At 37.1% G+C, this 17,519-nt stretch overlaps 1 protein-coding gene and 1 pseudogene across 1 annotated transcript; one reads left to right on the top strand and one right to left on the bottom strand.

The window, feature by feature from the left end:
• The window catches only part of LOC113008443 (sodium channel protein type 2 subunit alpha-like), a 54,296-nt pseudogene extending 49,050 nt beyond the window's left edge, over positions 1-5,246 (top strand).
• Positions 5,247-12,118: 6,872 nt separating this feature from the next.
• On the bottom strand, positions 12,119-16,594 carry slc38a11 (solute carrier family 38 member 11). The gene is made up of 12 exons (XM_026144994.1): positions 16,537-16,594; positions 16,310-16,430; positions 15,815-15,889; positions 15,558-15,692; positions 15,341-15,406; positions 15,141-15,247; positions 14,981-15,060; positions 14,745-14,815; positions 13,813-13,974; positions 13,609-13,721; positions 13,210-13,341; positions 12,119-13,121 (listed from the first exon to the last, which is right to left on the bottom strand). Exons 1-12 carry the CDS (start codon positions 16,546-16,548, stop codon positions 12,882-12,884), a joined length of 1,314 nt encoding a protein of 437 aa, XP_026000779.1. The 5' UTR covers positions 16,549-16,594; the 3' UTR covers positions 12,119-12,881.
• Positions 16,595-17,519: the final 925 nt, after the last annotated feature.

Here is a 17,519-nt window from a genome sequence, read left to right as displayed (position 1 = left end):
CATAAACTCTGTTGTTTCCCCCATGGTCCCCCCAGTAGCCATGTCTTCTGTATCTGACAGTAATGACTTTCTAAATTTGTTTGTGGATAAAGTTAATAATGTCCAAATGAGCGTTTGTCCTTCAATACCATCTGTTTGTGTCTCTGGTCCACCTCCCCCTCATTCACTGTCGGTGTTTAACCCAATGACCATACATGATCTTTCACTTCTGCTGGATAAAATGAAAATCACCACTTGTCCATATGACATTCTACCTGCTGGACTGTTTTCAAAATGTTCTCTCTGCCATTGGCCCCTCTGTTGTAGAGATATGCAACACCTCTCTTTTAACAGGTGTGGTGCCTAGGTTCTGTAAGTATGCTGTTGTTGAGCCAATATTAAAAAAACAGCAGTTCAAATCTAACACAGCTTAAGAATTACAGGCTTATCTCTAAGCTAAAATTGTGGCTCTGGAGTGGTTTCAGTCATACCTCTCCAATAGATCTTTTAACTTTTGTGCAAATCAGTTTATGTCACATCTGACGTGTGGAGTACCGCAGGGTTCAGTTCTGGGACCTATTCTTTTGCTCCTGTGCATGTTACCTCTAGGACTTATAATTAGGCAGTTCCCTGATGTGTCTTATCACTTCTAGACTGATGACATTCAGCTCTGCTGCTCTTTTAAGCCAATGGAAGTCCAAAAGTTGTTCTCTTTAATAAAATGTTTAGCTTCCATTGAACAATGGCTTTGTGACAACTACTTGCGGCTGCACTCAGAGAAGTCAGAAACGGTAATTATTGCTCCCGACAGCCAAATATCTGTAATCAAGCAGCATCTTGGTTCTCTTGGCTCCTCTGTTCAGCCAAGCCTCAGGTACCTCGATGTTATTTTTGATTCTGCGATGTTGCTAGAGCAACACTCTCAAGCAGCTAATTAGTAACTGCCTTTTTCAACTAAGGATTACAAGGACTACATTGATGTCTAAATCTGAATTGGAAATACTGATTCATGCTTTTATTTCATCTCACTTAGATTATTGTAACAGCCTTTTGTCTTTGTTTGAGCAAAAAGAATCCTAACCGTCTCCAATCAGTCCAGAATTCCGCTGCAAAGCTCTTAACAAAGACACAAAAATAGAGAGCACATTACACCGGTTTTATTCCCATTACACTGGCTTCCAATATATTTTAGAATTCACCTCAAAATTTTAGTACTGACTTTTAAAGCTCTCAGTCAATCCTGCCTACATCTTGGATCTTATAGAACCCCATGCTCTCCCTTGCAGCCTGAGATCATCAAAGGCTGTTAGTAGTTTTAAGACCAGAGGAGATTGATCTTTTAGAACACCAGCCCCCAGGTTGTGGATTGCTTTGCCTCCATCTTAAAGTTGCCTTGATTTTATTTATTCTTTCAAACAGCAGCTAAAAGCTCAAAACCTCAGACTGGCTTTCTACTAGAGTTGTGCTGCAGACTCGATTGTGTTGTTTTATGTACATGTGTTTTATATTATTGTGAAGCACTTTGTGGTTCTTATTATATGAAGATGAGTAATCACAAATCTCCCTTATCGAGTTACCGCGGATTGCCCCGTGCATGGGACTGCACGGCATCAATGCATTAACTAGCTAACCGCACTAACCCATTGATGCCGTGCAGCCCCACGTCATCAATGATGTCGACAATAAAATTCATCTACATGGAATTTTATTGTTGACTTGTCATATACCAATACCACATAAATGGACAAGACAGCAGGGTAATATTCACAGGTTGTCAGACGTGAGCAGGTGAGGTACTGGAGCCTACAACAAGAGGTTAGCTCACAGAAAGTGGAGACAGGAGTTATTAAAGTAATCGTTAACTATTCGACCAATCTAAGAAAAATTGGCAGATTTGTCAACTACCAAAATAAACTTTAGTTGCAACCCAACGCAATGGCACTTAAAAATGTGTTTTTTCTTCCTTTTTTATTTATTAATTTATTTTTAACCATTACCACAGTGTACAATATCATGCATCAGTTTAGATTTCTGTGATCTCTGTCTGCTGTACAGATATGTTATGTGATTTGTGTATTGATGTGCAGGTGGTTGTCAATTCCCTAATGGCAGCCATTCCCTCCATCTTCAATGTGCTGCTGGTATGCCTCATCTTCTGGCTGATCTTCAGTATCATTGGAGTCAACTTATTTGCGGGAAAGTTCTACTATTGTGTCAACACAACCACAAATAAAAATTTCCTGGTATCAGAAGTGAAAAATATGACAGACTGTCGGCAAATGGAAAATGGAAGCGCTCGAGTGATGAATCTTAAGGTCAACTTTGATAATGTTGGCATGGGTTACCTTGCACTGTTGCAAGTAGTAAGTATTTTGTTGCAAATTTTGTAATAGAAGAACATGTTTTTCTACCGTTGTCACTTGCTGTATTTTTTTCTATAGGCTACATTTAAGGGTTGGATGGACATCATGTATGCCGCTGTTGATTCTCAAACCAAGGTGGTTATTTTTATATCTCACCATATAAATGCTTTAACCCCTGTAAAATGTCAATGTTTTATTAAAATCATATTACACTTTCTTTTGCTGAGGCAGTGACACATTTCTGATGAAAAATTTGTAACAATGTAAAATATATTTTTTGAAGTGAAGGGTTGGTCTAACATGAGCAAGAGTTAGCTTTATCTTAAAGATCTGGATGACCTCTACTGTAATTTCCTACTTCTAAATTCAGATAAAACAGGTTATTCTACGGCCCTAATAATCTTAGAAATATGGTGTCTAACCAAATGTTAACTCTGGATGGCATTACGGTGGCCTCCAATAACATTGTGAGGAATCTTGAAGTCATTTTTGGCCAGGTAATGCACATAATTAAACAAATATGTAGGACTGCTTTCTTTCATTTGCGCAATATCTCTAAAAATTAGAAACATCCAAAACCAGTTTATGCAGTCATTACCTCTAGGATGTACCACTGTAATTTATTATCATTAGGATGTTCTAAAAACTCCCTGAAAAGCCTTTAGTTGATTCAAAATGCTGCAGCTCAAGTTTTTGACAGATACTGACAGGGACTAGGAAGACAGAATATTTTATGCACTGTACACACAGTGCTAAGTAAACAAATACCACCAAGGCAGAGTTTTCTGTAAAATTAAATCACTTAAGGCACACATCCGCTTGGCCAGAACAGTAATCTAAAGGATGTCTCTTTTTTAATGTCTTGTTTTTTTGTTATCATTGTAGCCAGAAGAACAACCAGACTATGAGATCAACCTATATATGTACTGTTATTTTGTTGTTTTCATCATATTTGGAGCATTTTTCACACTCAATCTTTTCACTGGTGTTGTTATTGACAACTTCAATCAGCAAAGGAAAAAGATAAGTATCAAACCTCTTTGTAAAAAGAAGAATTGGTATTTTCTCTTTTTTGATTTAAGTGATTTAATGTGCCTATCATGTTTTCTTTACTTAGGAGGTCAAGACATCTTTATGACTGAAGAACAAAAGAAATACTACAATGCCATGAAGAAACTGGCATCAAAGAAACCACAAAAACCGATCCCTAGACCATCAGTATGCGAGTCAAACTTTGACTGGATTCAATATGAATTTAAAATTTTATTGTTTTTCTTCTAAAATATATTCTTGTTTATTTTACCCATGTCTATCTGTTTCAGAACAAGATTCTAGGATATATTTTTGATTTTACAACCAAGAAATCTTTTGACATTGTGATTATGGTTCTAATATCACTTAATATGATTGCTATGATGATGGAAACTGCTGAACAATCAGACTACAAGAAAAACGTCCTCTACTATATAAATGTGGTATTCATTGTCGTCTTCACTGGAGAGTGCTTATTGAAGATGGTCTCGCTCCGGCACTACTTTTTCATGAATGGCTGGAATATATTTGATTTCATCGTTGTTATTCTGTCAATCATCGGTATGACTCACCTTCATTTACAGTTTCTCTCTGACAAGTTTTTAATATTGCAGTAATCTGTCATCCAGTGTTTAATCATTTCATTTCTTTCTTTAGGTTTGTTTCTTACTGAGATAATAGAAAAATACTTTCTTTCACCAACCTTGTTCAGAGTCATCCGACTGGCACGGATTGGCCGCATCCTCCGCCTTGTTAAAAAAGCCAAAAGAATCCGCACACTCTTGTTTGCCTTGATGATGTCACTTCCTGCCTTGTTCAACATTGGTCTCTTGCTGTTCTTGGTGATGTTCATCTATGCCATCATTGGCATGTCAAACTTTGCATATGTCAAGAAGGAAAGAGGTATTGATGATCTTTTCAATTTTGAGACTTTTGCAAACAGCATGATCTGTCTGTTCCAAATCACCACCTCAGCTGGATGGGATACCCTACTATATCCCATTCTCAACAAAAATGGAGATGACTGTGACCCTGAGATGGAGAATCCTGGTAGTACTTTTAAAGGAAACTGTGGAAATCCTACAGTGGGAATTATTTTCTTTGTGAGCTATATCATCATCTCTTTCCTTATTGTGGTGAATATGTACATTGCAGTCATCCTGGAAAACTTTGGTGTAGCTACTGAAGAGAGCGCTGACCCACTGAGTGAGGATGATTTTGAAATGTTTTATGAGGTCTGGGAAAGGTTTGATCCTCATGCAACACAGTTCATTGAGTATAAAATGCTTTCAGAATTTGCAGATAATCTGGAACCACCATTGCGCATAGCCAAGCCTAACAAGTTTGACCTGATCTCTATGGACTTACCCATTGTGAGTGGTGACCGCATTCACTGCCTAGACATCCTGTTTGCATTCACAAAGCGTGTTCTAGGTGAGGGTGGAGAAATGGACATTCTAAAGGAGCAAATGGAAGAGCGTTTCATGGCTTCGAATCTTTCAAAGGTGTCCTACGAACCCATCAGTACCACCATCCGGCGCAAACAGGAGGCTGTTTCAGTTGTTGTGATCCAGAGAGCATTTCGGAAGTATGTACGGGAAAGTCTAAGAAAAGACACAAGACTCCATGAGACATCAAGTAATAACAATCAAAAGGATGAAAAGCTCATTAACATGGAAAAGGATGACACAGACAAACTTTAAGAAAAACTTCCAGTGCCGATACAAGCAAACTGACACTTTCTGCGGCCTCTCAGCATTCATGTAGAAATAAAAATAGAAAATAGAAATAACAAATAGAAAAAACAAATAGGAAAAAGACAAAAGTGAAAAAGAATTTGTGAACAAAGATGTCAAAGAACAAGATATATAAAAGGAAATCTGTGCTACACCAAAGACACTGTAGTGAATGCAAAATGTTTACAACCTTTCACAGTGATCATGATATCCACTGGAGTCTCTTTTTTAATATGGATATCTGCTATTTCAAACTGACTGTAATTTTTTTTATCTTAGAGAATAGACAAGTGTCATTTAGGCTATAGTATGACTCACTTGGAAGGATTAAGGAGCAAGGACCCCTTACGTCTGCTAAAGATGGGCATCATTACTTAAAGTGTTATGAAACGCATATAAGTTAATCCTTTAACTTGTATTGAAGCTAATTTTGCTACCTGGTGTCTTTAATTCACTAGCTGTGACCTGACTAACCTAAATGGATCCTGACTTAGGTCTGACAGCATTCCCAATAGATAATTGCAGATGGCAGAGCAACAGTTAAGGCTAAGGTTTGGGGAAGGCTTCAGAGAAGAATGGTGGCTTTCCAGCCAGGCATTTCCCAATGTAATAATGAGAGACGAATGATGATGATGCACTACAAACAGCTTGTAGTGCAGGGCATATATAGTCGTATACAGAGAACTAGAAGGGGAGTGTTTGTCCCCACTTCAAAATGCAGATAAATTATCTCCAATTCACTAGCTGGGACTGCATCCTCATTTAGATATGACAGCATTTCTAGTGGAAATCAATTGAGGCTGCTGCTTGGGGAAGGCCCCAGAAGAGACTGGCTGCAGCTCCTGGGCTAGGCAGATCCCCAAAGAAGGAATTTCCAGGAAGCAGTGATGAAAATGTGTGTTGCAAATGTCAAAGATGGTTGCAAATATATGATTGGTAGATTGACCTCATGACCTCAAACTGGTGATTTGTGATTTCACTGACTGAAGTGGATCTAATGGCAGAAATGCAGAAAGAATAACTGGAGAAGAGATCCGAAGTATTCCCGATGATGAGAGAACTTAAAGTTGAAAGTAATGGATCAAAGGCTAGTAAATCCTTAGGGGTGAGTCTATCTTGAAATAGAATATGAAATCGGGATTACCTGGCTGGGTAGTTTACTTCATTTTGCATTAGGCACTGATGACTACTGTGTAGATTTCGTAAAATAATCAAGGTGACAATAAGCAGTTTTGTAAACACTGGTTGAATTTGGAAGAACAATTACTGGAGAACCACCTTCCATGACAACCCCATGATAACATCTATGATAACCCAGAGAAGTAGGAGAAGGGGTAGAGCTAAATGTCGTCAAGTGGGAAAGCTGATAATCATATAAGAAAATGATGCCAATTGATATGGCTAGCAGATATTGGTGTCCTAAAAAAAAAAAAGGGGGGGGGGGGGGGTAGCTATTTGTTTACAAGAGGAGCAAGAAAATGCTCAAACCACTCAAGGAGGAAATTAATGCCACTGGGTTTTCCCATGGCCAGAGAAACCTGGAACCAGACGATGTTGAGGGTCAGTGGGGTTGTGTGGGCATGCTGGGCAGGAATGACGGTGTCTGTAGAATGAGCAGGAGTCCAGGTAGCGGCACAGACATAGAACTTGTGAAGTCATTGAAATAATTGCAAACTGTGCAGTCTCCTAGTTGAATGACGAGTCTACCCTTACTATCTATGCCAGGTGGCAAATGAATGCTCGCAAGAGATTGTGTGGGTTTGAATTTTTGGAGGAGCGGCTGGAGCTAAGGAGCTAAGGTGTGACCAGATGTGCAGCTTATGAGCTGTGAGCTATTTTGGACTGGGATGATATAAGGTAAAGCAGGATGTGAAGGTGCTCCACATATCAAACAAAAATGAGAATAAACAGCTTGTAGTACAGGAGGGTCATATATAGCCAAAGAACCAGAAAGGGCGTATTTCAGGTGTGACTCTGCTCCTGAAATTCTAAATAATTTTCTCCAATTGTTGTTATACCACTGACTGTTATATTACTCAAGCAGGGGAAAAAGGTTGTATGTTATCACTAAATAAAAATCATGATTTGGTTAATTTTCTTTCTATATTTATTTTTCTTTTTTTTACTCTTTCAAAATGGTTCTATCTTCAGGTATAGGCTTTCCACCAAAAATCACTACTTTAAAAGAAAACTAATGGCACAGTATGATTATGCATGGCAGAGTGCGTGCCATGATTTGTCCCAGTCCATCAGGTGCAAAAATGTCATGAGGAGGCTGTTTTTTTTACACGTTACAGATACTTTCCTTGTAGTAAAAAAACAAATCCAAGCCGAATTTGTTGATTATCTTTGATTATCAGTGTCAGAGCAGAAACCCTAGAAAAATACTTTGCAAATTGTTAGATCATTTTTTAAATTGTTGACATTCCTGTGTTCCAGCTATCTAAAATTTAGACTATTGCTAAACATGTATACATTTTACCATTAAAGGTTCCATACAATATGAAGTAAATGTGTTTAACTGCAGTTTTTACAAAAGCATTCACTGCAGCTGGAAGAACCACATAAAATGTCAACATTCTGGCCAGTGTGAATGCCCTCACTGAAACTGTTTACATGCTTGTTTGTGTCATGTTGTGGTTCAGTAAGTTGGTACAATGTATGTTAGAAGATGATAAGCTTTACTACAATATTAGTTCACTCTAGCAATCTGACATTAGACAAAATTAAACACAGGAACCGGTGCTTCAATAGGAGTACGCATGGGTACATGACAAACATATGCATAGTAATAGTGCACTTTAGAGTAATTTGACAAGGTATGCAACTTTCCCATTTTATACCTGCTTTTTGTTGTCCTAGTACCAGTTTAAGTCTGTCACTGGCAAATAACTGTGTAAGCAGCTTATTAAACTAAACTCATGCTTGTTGGGATTTGTTGGGATTTTCTGTATCTCATAAAACAAGACTGATAATGCAGGAAACATAAATCAAGGCAGTCCATTTTTCTGTTACATAAAATGTCTGAATGTTGATGGAAAACTTGTAAAAGTTTCTATTAAGAATGCACAAAGGCCTAATTCATACAAGTTCATTTTTAATGTTACACAGGCTGAGAGTGGGAGTGGTCTAACTGTAGTATAACAGACACAAAGAAGCGCTATCCGGTAGTTAGGTGATGACGTGACGAATACTACTTCCGGGCCTAAAGTAGTCTGCGTTTAATATGGCTTTTGTGTTGTTAACATGTTTAATGTTATGTATTTTCTTCTATTTAATCTCAAAAAGCTCCTAAAACAGTCAGTGATCACTGTTGACCTCCCTCGGCTTTTATTACCGCTAATCATTTATTTAAGCTCAGTTTTTAAAACCTTAGGATGTAACTACAGCCCAGCCCATGCAATGACTAACCTCGTATTGTGGATGGATTATCTCAGTTGTTCTCCTGGCTGAAGTTTGGTCCTTTTACAGCATCCTGCCATGTAATTACATTTGTTCCTGACCACCGAGAACACTCACGTTAACTTTTATCGAGTGGAAAAAAAGTTAGCTTGTTTATATTATGCTAACATAGCTGTTTTCGCTCACGTAGCACATCATTATATACCAGCTAGCCAAACTTCAGTAACCCTACAAACGTCACTGCTGTTTAGTTTTCTGTCTTCATTTATGTTGGAAGTGATAACAGAGCTGTACGTTTTAATATTGTTTCCAAAACCCCGCAGTCAGGACATGCTATATTGTATTTAGATAGAAGCTAGCGAGCTAACTTCCTGCTAACTTCTAACTCCGTTAAATGTCATAAACTCCGTTTTCATGGATGCCTGGATGTTAAACTCAATTGTTACACCTGGTAGAGCAGAACACTGATCATTTTATTAAAGATGAAAGACTTTAGACAGTTTTTCAACTCTCAGTAATGCAATAGTGATTGTTTGATATATGGACCTGCAGCGTAGTTTAGGCCCAGACACGGCTAGTGACGTCAGACTTAACGACAGGATAGCCAATATACAGGCAGGATCTACACACTACTGTAAAAGTTAAACAGGCTAGTTTGAACTTCAGTGTTGTATAAATAGACGATCATGAGGTGTTTAAGGACAAAAAAAAAACATACATGAATATTTACTGAAAGGTTTCACTGGTACATACAGTTATTGCATTGGAATCAGTCTGGTAACAAAGACAAGTCATTCTTCTGTTTCCTGGATGAACCAGAGATGCCTCTCTTCAGCTTTTCTCTTCCTGTTATCCCTCTGCTCCCAGACCACCAAAAAAACAAACCAAAAATAAGCAAAAAAACAATTTAAACATATCAAAAAATATTCAAGAAAATACAAATCACAAAAACACAATGTAAATATACAATATAGCATCCTCAGGTTTCCCAAAGAATAAAATAACTAAATGTGTATTATTAAAAATGAGGTCTCTCTCCTCTAAGTCCCTGTTAATCCATTATTTATTATTCGGCTAAATGATTTATTCTGCTTCATAGAATAAATCAATTATTAGAATAAATAGAATAAATCAATTTATTCTTCATAGAATAAATCAATAAGTCAACACCCCCAAGTCATGCAAATTACCAGAATCCTTGAAGCACAGGCGGAGGAGTAACGCACACGAGATATGGGACTATTAAAATAAAACAGAAAGTAACTAATAGATATAAATTTGACACAAATAACAGGGAAACCAGATAGCGACACTAACAGCAACACCAACAGGACACACAGACACCAGACCGATATTGGGACATGACAGGAGACAGAAATGGTGGAGATAGTGGAGGGAAGACAAGGAAAAACTGATACTCCAGAAAAAAAATTGAGCAATTACTACAACCTCTGAGCTCAAAGGTCTTGATGCACGCTCAATCATCCAGGTAAGGAAATCCCAAAAAATTGATTCTGTTCATCTTGGATGTAACGTGGACACTCTTTCAATGATGAGGATGAAGACCCACAACCTCAACAATTAATCAACCATAGACTCAAACAGAGTTTTAATTGATTTGAAAGACTAACTCTTAGTCTTGTCCACCCTAATTGGAAAACTCAAAATCCATCTGATTTCTGATTTCAGATAAAATAATAATTGAAGATGATTTTAACCCATATAGATGCTGAAAGTAACATCCTCATAGCAGCATTTAATCTATTATTGGACTCAATTAACTTTTCTAAAAAAAAAACTCCACCTAAACTTTAATCACACTCTGGATCTTCTTCTGTTATATAGTACAGAAACTGAACATTTAATAGTGTTCCCTAAAAACCATCTGATCATGTCTTAATAACATTTACATTTACAATAATGGATTACAGCAGTGGGGGGATACATTTCAGTAAACTAGATGCCTTTATGAAAGTCCATCCTTGTCAGGGTTGTGGGGGCTAGGCTAGGTGGTGGGATCAACCACAAATTTGATATAGCTGCCTTCTTGCTGTGAGGCAACAGTGCTAATCACCACACAACCATGCTTTCTCAAAATTTTCTTAATGAAAGTGCTTTACATGAATAAAACTGAATTTAGTTGAATTGAAGACCATTTTCTCTAGTTTAGCTTCTTCAGTCTCAAAACATACAGCCCAGTATTAAAACACACCATAGCTCACTATCAGTAACAGCTTGCTAGGCCTTAATGCTCATTTTTCTTATCCTGTATTGCATCTGCTTGGTGGATATTGTTAAATAATACCCAAAATTTTGCCTTTTGAGCACAGAGAATCTGTGTGGGATTTCTGATAGCAGCATGACATTTCTGGACAGTTAGCAGTATCATTCAATGACAGAATAGTGATGGTTACAGTTAGAAATACTTTTTTTCCTTAAATGCGTTATTTAATTGCTTATAGAAGACTGAAGCAAGAAAAAAATTATGCCTATCGTTAAATAGTATACGTGTATGTGTTAGCAACAACTGTGCTTGAAAACAGTCAGCCTGATCATTCTGGCATAGTTAGGATTTCGATAACAAATAACACAGTTCTCAGGGTTACATAAATCTTCACATATGACTGAGTTTGAAAAAGTGAGAGGCAGTCGCTTAAGTCTCCCCAAATATAAAAAGCCAGAAAAAAGAAACACGTCTTCATCCACACCCCAGCAGGTTATAAAGTAATTTAATTTATTTTTCCAAATAATACTCAAACCACAGAAAGATATAGGTAGTCTGCTACTCTCTATTGTCAAGGAGTGTGGCTGTGATCTCAGATGACACAATACTTATGGAATATGAATAAAATTCAGACTGAGAGAGCTGTGTTTTGTTTTGGTGTATTTTGTCTTGTTTGTTTTTTTGTTTTTTGTTTTTTTGAGAATTATAATGTGCCTGAATGCTATTTTAACAAATGGAGAAATCACAGTGGGACTTGAAGTCAGGACTTGAAACTTTGTACAGCTATTGTGGAAGACTGAATTGGAAACTGTCATATACTCAAATTCTCCATCTCACTTCGAATTTCAATCTGAAAATCTCATGAGATGGCCTCTGAATGCCAAGAATATAAAGACCAACTATAAAAAGCTAATTTTTATGATTCCAACCACTGGATTACAAGCAGCTGACGCCATCTCCAAGGCTATAAACCAAAAGCTGATATGAAATTTTGTCCTATAATGTCTTAACAGCATCTTTAACTGCAATTTGGACAGAAAAAAAAACATTTGTATTACAGAATATCAAATCAACAAACTTAATCCATGCACCATTTGCAAAAACAGCAACAAAGAGATGCACTGTAATTAAACGTTTTACTGATCACGCCTTGCTGGTTTTCTAAGCAGCTTCAAACTTCCATCAGTATTAAAAAAAAAAGTTAACCTTGGTTGTGGAGTCCTACTGTCTCGATAAATGATCCATAACCCCGTTTTGCAGTCCATCCTAGAGTAGTTTATCCTCCCCCCTCCCTCCCTATGAACTACATGCAGTCATATATGTGTGTCTATTGATACAGTGCACAACTCCGCCAACTTTTCTGCGTACATCTCTGACGCTGCATCGCAACACTGAAGCGCAAAAACGGGGCGTTTCTCTCATTTGCTCCCTAGTACTAATGTGGCTTTCAGAATATAACGCTAGCGTATTCGAGTAAACTGACAACTTGACATTACCACGTAAAGTAACAACTTAGCTCAACCACTTATAAATAAAATCCACAAGCGACTGTGTCCATTTAGTGAAATAAAGCGCAGTCCGCCAAAAGACACAAGAAGCCTTGTTGTTGTTGTTTTTTTACTTCCTTTGAATAAACGCTTTATTTGTCTACAGCGACATCATGCGGGAATATGCGGAAGCCAACAATTTCCCTTCCATGTATATAATAAACACAAGTACCAAGAAAAGTCTGTAGTCTAAAAGAATCACAATAATAATGATAACTTAAATTAATTTATTAGAATAAAGTAAAACTAAAAGGATTTGAATACCTTAATATCACACTCATCCATGATGAGTATTCCCAAGAACAACAGTCGGCCACCTAGGTTGTGGCCACCATTAAAAATTCTCCCTTAAAGTTTTTTTTTCTTTTTATGACAAAAGTTTGAAAAAACTATATAACCTGATTTTTCACTAAAATGTAAATTCATGTTAATGGAGGGCCCTTCCTCTTCCACCCTACAGTCTGAAATATAAGGCAAAGCACCAATAACCTAGCAGCCAATAAACATATAACAGAAGTGAGGAAAGTGTGTCCGTATACATTAGGAAAACAAAAAAGTTGGGTTTTTTTAAGACATCTAAATATTTGACACATTATTTTCATACAGGTGGTACAGTGCTAGAGGCATTGGCATCTGCACAGTAGAACATCTCCACTCCATGTGAACAGCCTTGTGGGTAGATGCCAGACATGATCAAACCAGTGATCATGATGAACAAGCCGATTATTATTAACACCGCGGGTATCACGTTTTCACCATCGAACCAGCGGCCAGAGGAAAGCTTAAGGAAGCAGGCAGATGGGATGATGAAGATCAGAGGTGTGGCACTCAGAGCACCCTGGATGGAAGAAGATAATATCAGTAAGATAAAGAGAAGAATGAATTAGCATACCTAAATAAATAATTTTATGTCAGTGCAGACTTACATTCAGTTCCAAAACAACTCCTAGACAGTCATAGGCCAAAGATACTGATGTGCAGACTGCAACTATGAGCATGGTTATGGCTGCATGTTTAGTTTTTGAAAGATCTCGGCTGCAAATGACATTAGATACTACCTGAAAAAGACATTTGTGAGAAAATGAATATATTTAAATATATATGCATTTTCTACAGCTGTTAAAAGATTTTTAAAAACTAAAACAAAATTACACTCAGGAAGCTGCTGAAGTATTTAAAAGACGTTGCTGTAGTCTTTTTATTTGAGAAGTTTTGCTGGAGCATTTGAGTGCAAAGTCTAAAACCGTTAGAATATCACTCCCCCACATATGTAATCATTTAACAGTTATTTTTTTCTGATTGGCCTGTCAAATAGTATTACTTACTTCTCGTGTCACAAAGCACTCCAGTGGGAATGTTGTTATTATACTGATGCCAAAACAGAAGCGACCAAATGTTGCCAGGTTATCATTTCTACAGTAGTTCTCAAATATGTCTCCTAAAAAGCATAAATTCTGATATAATTAAACATGTTTTTGTGGCATTTAAATTGCACAGACACCTGCTATACATTATGTACTACATGGTACCTTGTGTGTAGCCAGTGAAAGTTGTGTAGCCAGCAACGGCAAATCCAGCACTGATTATTAGTGCTGAGCCTACGGAGATGTGAGTGACTTGAGACCAGTTAGCAAGAGTGGGCTGCTCCAGTGAGCCATAGATAAGAAAGCTGTTGTGGTGGCATATGAAGGCTAAGGACAAAAACAGAGCAGAATATTGAAGTTCAGCTGACAAAAAACCACGCTGAAGAACAGTTTGAGGTGTTTCACACATGTGGTATTAATGGTAAACTGAGCATATTATTTATGTTACACTTTTACTTGTCCTAGCTTTCCAGCATATTAAAAAAAAAACATCAAAAGAGGCTGACAAGAATGCAGCTTTCCAGTAACAGCATTTTTTTTTCTTTTGTGGCTGAGTGTCTCAAAATAATAGGCTTGATCTTCTTACAGTAAAGCTGGGTTGCAGGTCAGAGCTATGATGGATTTTGAAATTCTGAGCCTTAGCACTTGGATACTGATGAATAATGGCTTAGTTAATACATTTTGGTCCCTTTTGATCAGGAAAACATGGACATACATGAGGATCACTTAGTGTTATTGCCATGTAATGTAATGGTCTAATGACCAACAATTTTACAAAAGGAAAAAAAAATGTTGCAAGAAGATAGTCAGCAATAAGCCATCATGTTTCCGGTTTCATAATTAGTCCATTATCTATAAGCCTTAACTTGTTTGGTCTCTAACACTTCCTGAAAAAAGTCTCAACCACCAATCAAACTCATGTTGGTGTTAAGCAAATGACACACTCTTTCATGAAATTCCTGATGTCATAAGGCTGGTGTGCATGCTGTGCTTTTATTGTACTATTTTCTTTTCTTGTCTTGTGGTAACATACAGTACTACTAAAAGTGTTCTAGAGATGTACAATATCAGTAGAAGCTCAATGCACACAAACTCACCAAAAGACATTACACCTACTGCCTGAATCGCATTCCACTTTGCAAATGCCCATGCATCATCTGTGGGGAGGCTAGAGGGTACATTTATATATTCAGTCATCAAAGAACACAAACATACATCAGTTTGTCTGTAAAATTGATAAATAGGTGATTTTAAAAAGAACCCCATGTTTCACACACAAGTGCAATAAAGCAAAAATCTACGTGGATTAGCAAACTAGAGTATTCATTCATACATTTGGGGTCCAAAGGTAGCTGCTCTGATGATTACAATGATGAGGATGATAACTGTCAGCACCATTGACAGGAAGGACACCTGGTAACACATGTGAATATTTTATAAGCTGCTTTAACATCACCACAATGCGCTGGATGCTATAGAAAAACCAGACTTACCTTCCCAAGTCGCTCTATGTTTCGATAAAGCGAGAGGGGGAACGTGAAAACAACAGTTGATAATATGATCACAAAGTGACGCTCCGCGAGTATGTGATCTGGGCCAACTGTAACATAATAAATGTGAATACAATAAATGTCAGTGTTTATTTATTGCACGTTTTCTTATTTATAGGCAGAGATTTCACGTTTCACTACACCTCCAGGAATTCTTTGAAAGACTTTGGTCAGTGTGTCACCGATTGTGATGTTGTAGCTGATCATCGCTGAAGGAGAAAAGTTCATTTTATTATTGCAATTCATTTTTGTTAACCAAAAGTCAATAGATGAACAGTAACAGGAATACTGCACTAAACAAATACTTTTCAGAGCATTAGCCAGAACATGCTAAAAGGCTTGATTTAATACTGAACTTACCAATGAAAGGATAAAGAAACTGCAGTCCAGATAAAATTACAAATCCAGGGAAACCAAATGTGCTGTGTACAAGTGACTGATAACTGTTTGTCCCTGACAGGTTTCCTCCTTTTATAAGTAGAATGATTGAGTAATCTTCCATGAAAGACAAAGTAAAAAAATATGTTATTTGTATTGGTTGCTTTTGTTTTGACTCATGTTTCGTGTGTTTTTCCCCCATAAAGATAAAAAATAAAATACATCTTTAGTAGGCTTACCTGTGATGAATCCAACAACTATCAAAAGAAGAAGGCCAAAGGGAAGCCCTGCCTGGTTCAATGCGTATGGTAAACCTGGTTAAATAAATAAATAAATAGGAAAATGTACTGCTGCAGCTGATAATGTGTATAATTTAAATTTACAATCTCCAGAAAGCAAAAACTGCAGAGTACAGAAGCAGCACAACATCTGCACTAGTTCTTAACAAACACATTTCAGTCTTTTTATTACTTATTTTAATGGGGTAAGCATAACAAAGAGTTAAATTTATGAAAGAGGGCAACAGGCGCTTGTCATATGATACAGCTGTGGGGCTTGAACAGTATGAAAGCTTCTCCTTGTTACACTGAAATGAGCAAAACTAACTGATTATTCAACAATATTTTTACAGAAATAACAGTTTGAAGTCTTTCAAAGGTTATCATCCAAGTAACTGTTTGCATATAATTTAGTTAGTGTGATAAAAGCTAAAGGCAACCCAATTAAATATTTACCTATTATTCCAGATCCTATAATAGAATTGATAAAATTAAAAGATGCAGATATCATTGAACTTCGCGACTTTCTGGCATCTTTTTGTAGAGGAATTAATGTGGTCCCTTCTTCAGAGTTTAACTGAAATGAATTTTTAAATGAAGAAAAAGAAGAAGAAGAGAAAATCAGTTAATAAGAAAGACTTTAGTCTGCTATTAAAATCCTGCAAGCATCATTTTAGACATACCTGCTGAGCCATTTTTGAACACCTGTTGTTGTCAGTCGTCTCATTCTCGCTTCTGTCTGTTTAGATGTTAACTCTCACATATTTGTGGGTGAAGTTTGTAAAAACGCCCCTCTGTTTCAGTTACTCGATTCAAAGCAAAAACGAAAATAACTCAACAGCGCCCTGGGTCGGTCGTTGGAATACGCTGCAAATTAAGCGTAAATGCAGTGATGCAGAATAGGGGGGGATTCAGTTATATTAATTTTGTCAATGAGCCAAACCTACGGTAACTCAGTTCTTAGGGGAGGAGTAGTTTGCACTTTGACACTTGTGCCGAAATATGTTTGGACGCATGCAAGGAAATTGCGAATTAAAGGATTTATTAAAGGATTAAAGGCTCTGTTAAAGCTCCCGTTGTTGAGAAAAAAAAAAGATATACTGTACAGTACGTGTTTGTCTCACGTTGTGGGTTGTAAATATGAGATCAGGCGCTTTATTTCTCTTATATGCTAAACTACCCCCCCCCCCCTCCCCCAAACGATACTGAGGCTACCACAGCAGAATCAGACGTAAAGGAAAATGTGCTAGTAACGATAACTGGTACCCGTATTTATTTATTTATTTATTTAATTACTTATTTCCAAGATTAAACAGGAATAACGAGTTTAATATTGTTGAAAGTCTGATGAAAAAAGCAGGTGTCAAATTTCGAGTAACAATTTTTTGTATTTAAACATTTATTTCTCCTTTGTTTTGTGTAGGTCCACGTTTTAACCACAATTCAGCCATTAGAAACACCCCATACTATACCACTATATGTATCCAGCAGAGGGTATCAGACTGACATACTGACTCTTAAAACTCCTGACTCACTCATCCACCCAACTTTATACAATAGATTCTTACAAGGAAAACGACGATGGTGCATATATAGTCTCCTGCTGTGCTACCATGAAGCGATAAAAACAGCTTTTTTGTGTGTTTTTTCAGCGATTACAGCATTT

The sequence above is a fragment of the Astatotilapia calliptera genome, chromosome 16, assembly GCF_900246225.1.
Source record: "Astatotilapia calliptera chromosome 16, fAstCal1.2, whole genome shotgun sequence".
Lineage (NCBI taxonomy): Eukaryota > Metazoa > Chordata > Actinopteri > Cichliformes > Cichlidae > Astatotilapia > Astatotilapia calliptera.
Note: the sequence above shows the minus strand (reverse complement) of the source record. Positions and strands in the feature narration are given on the sequence as shown.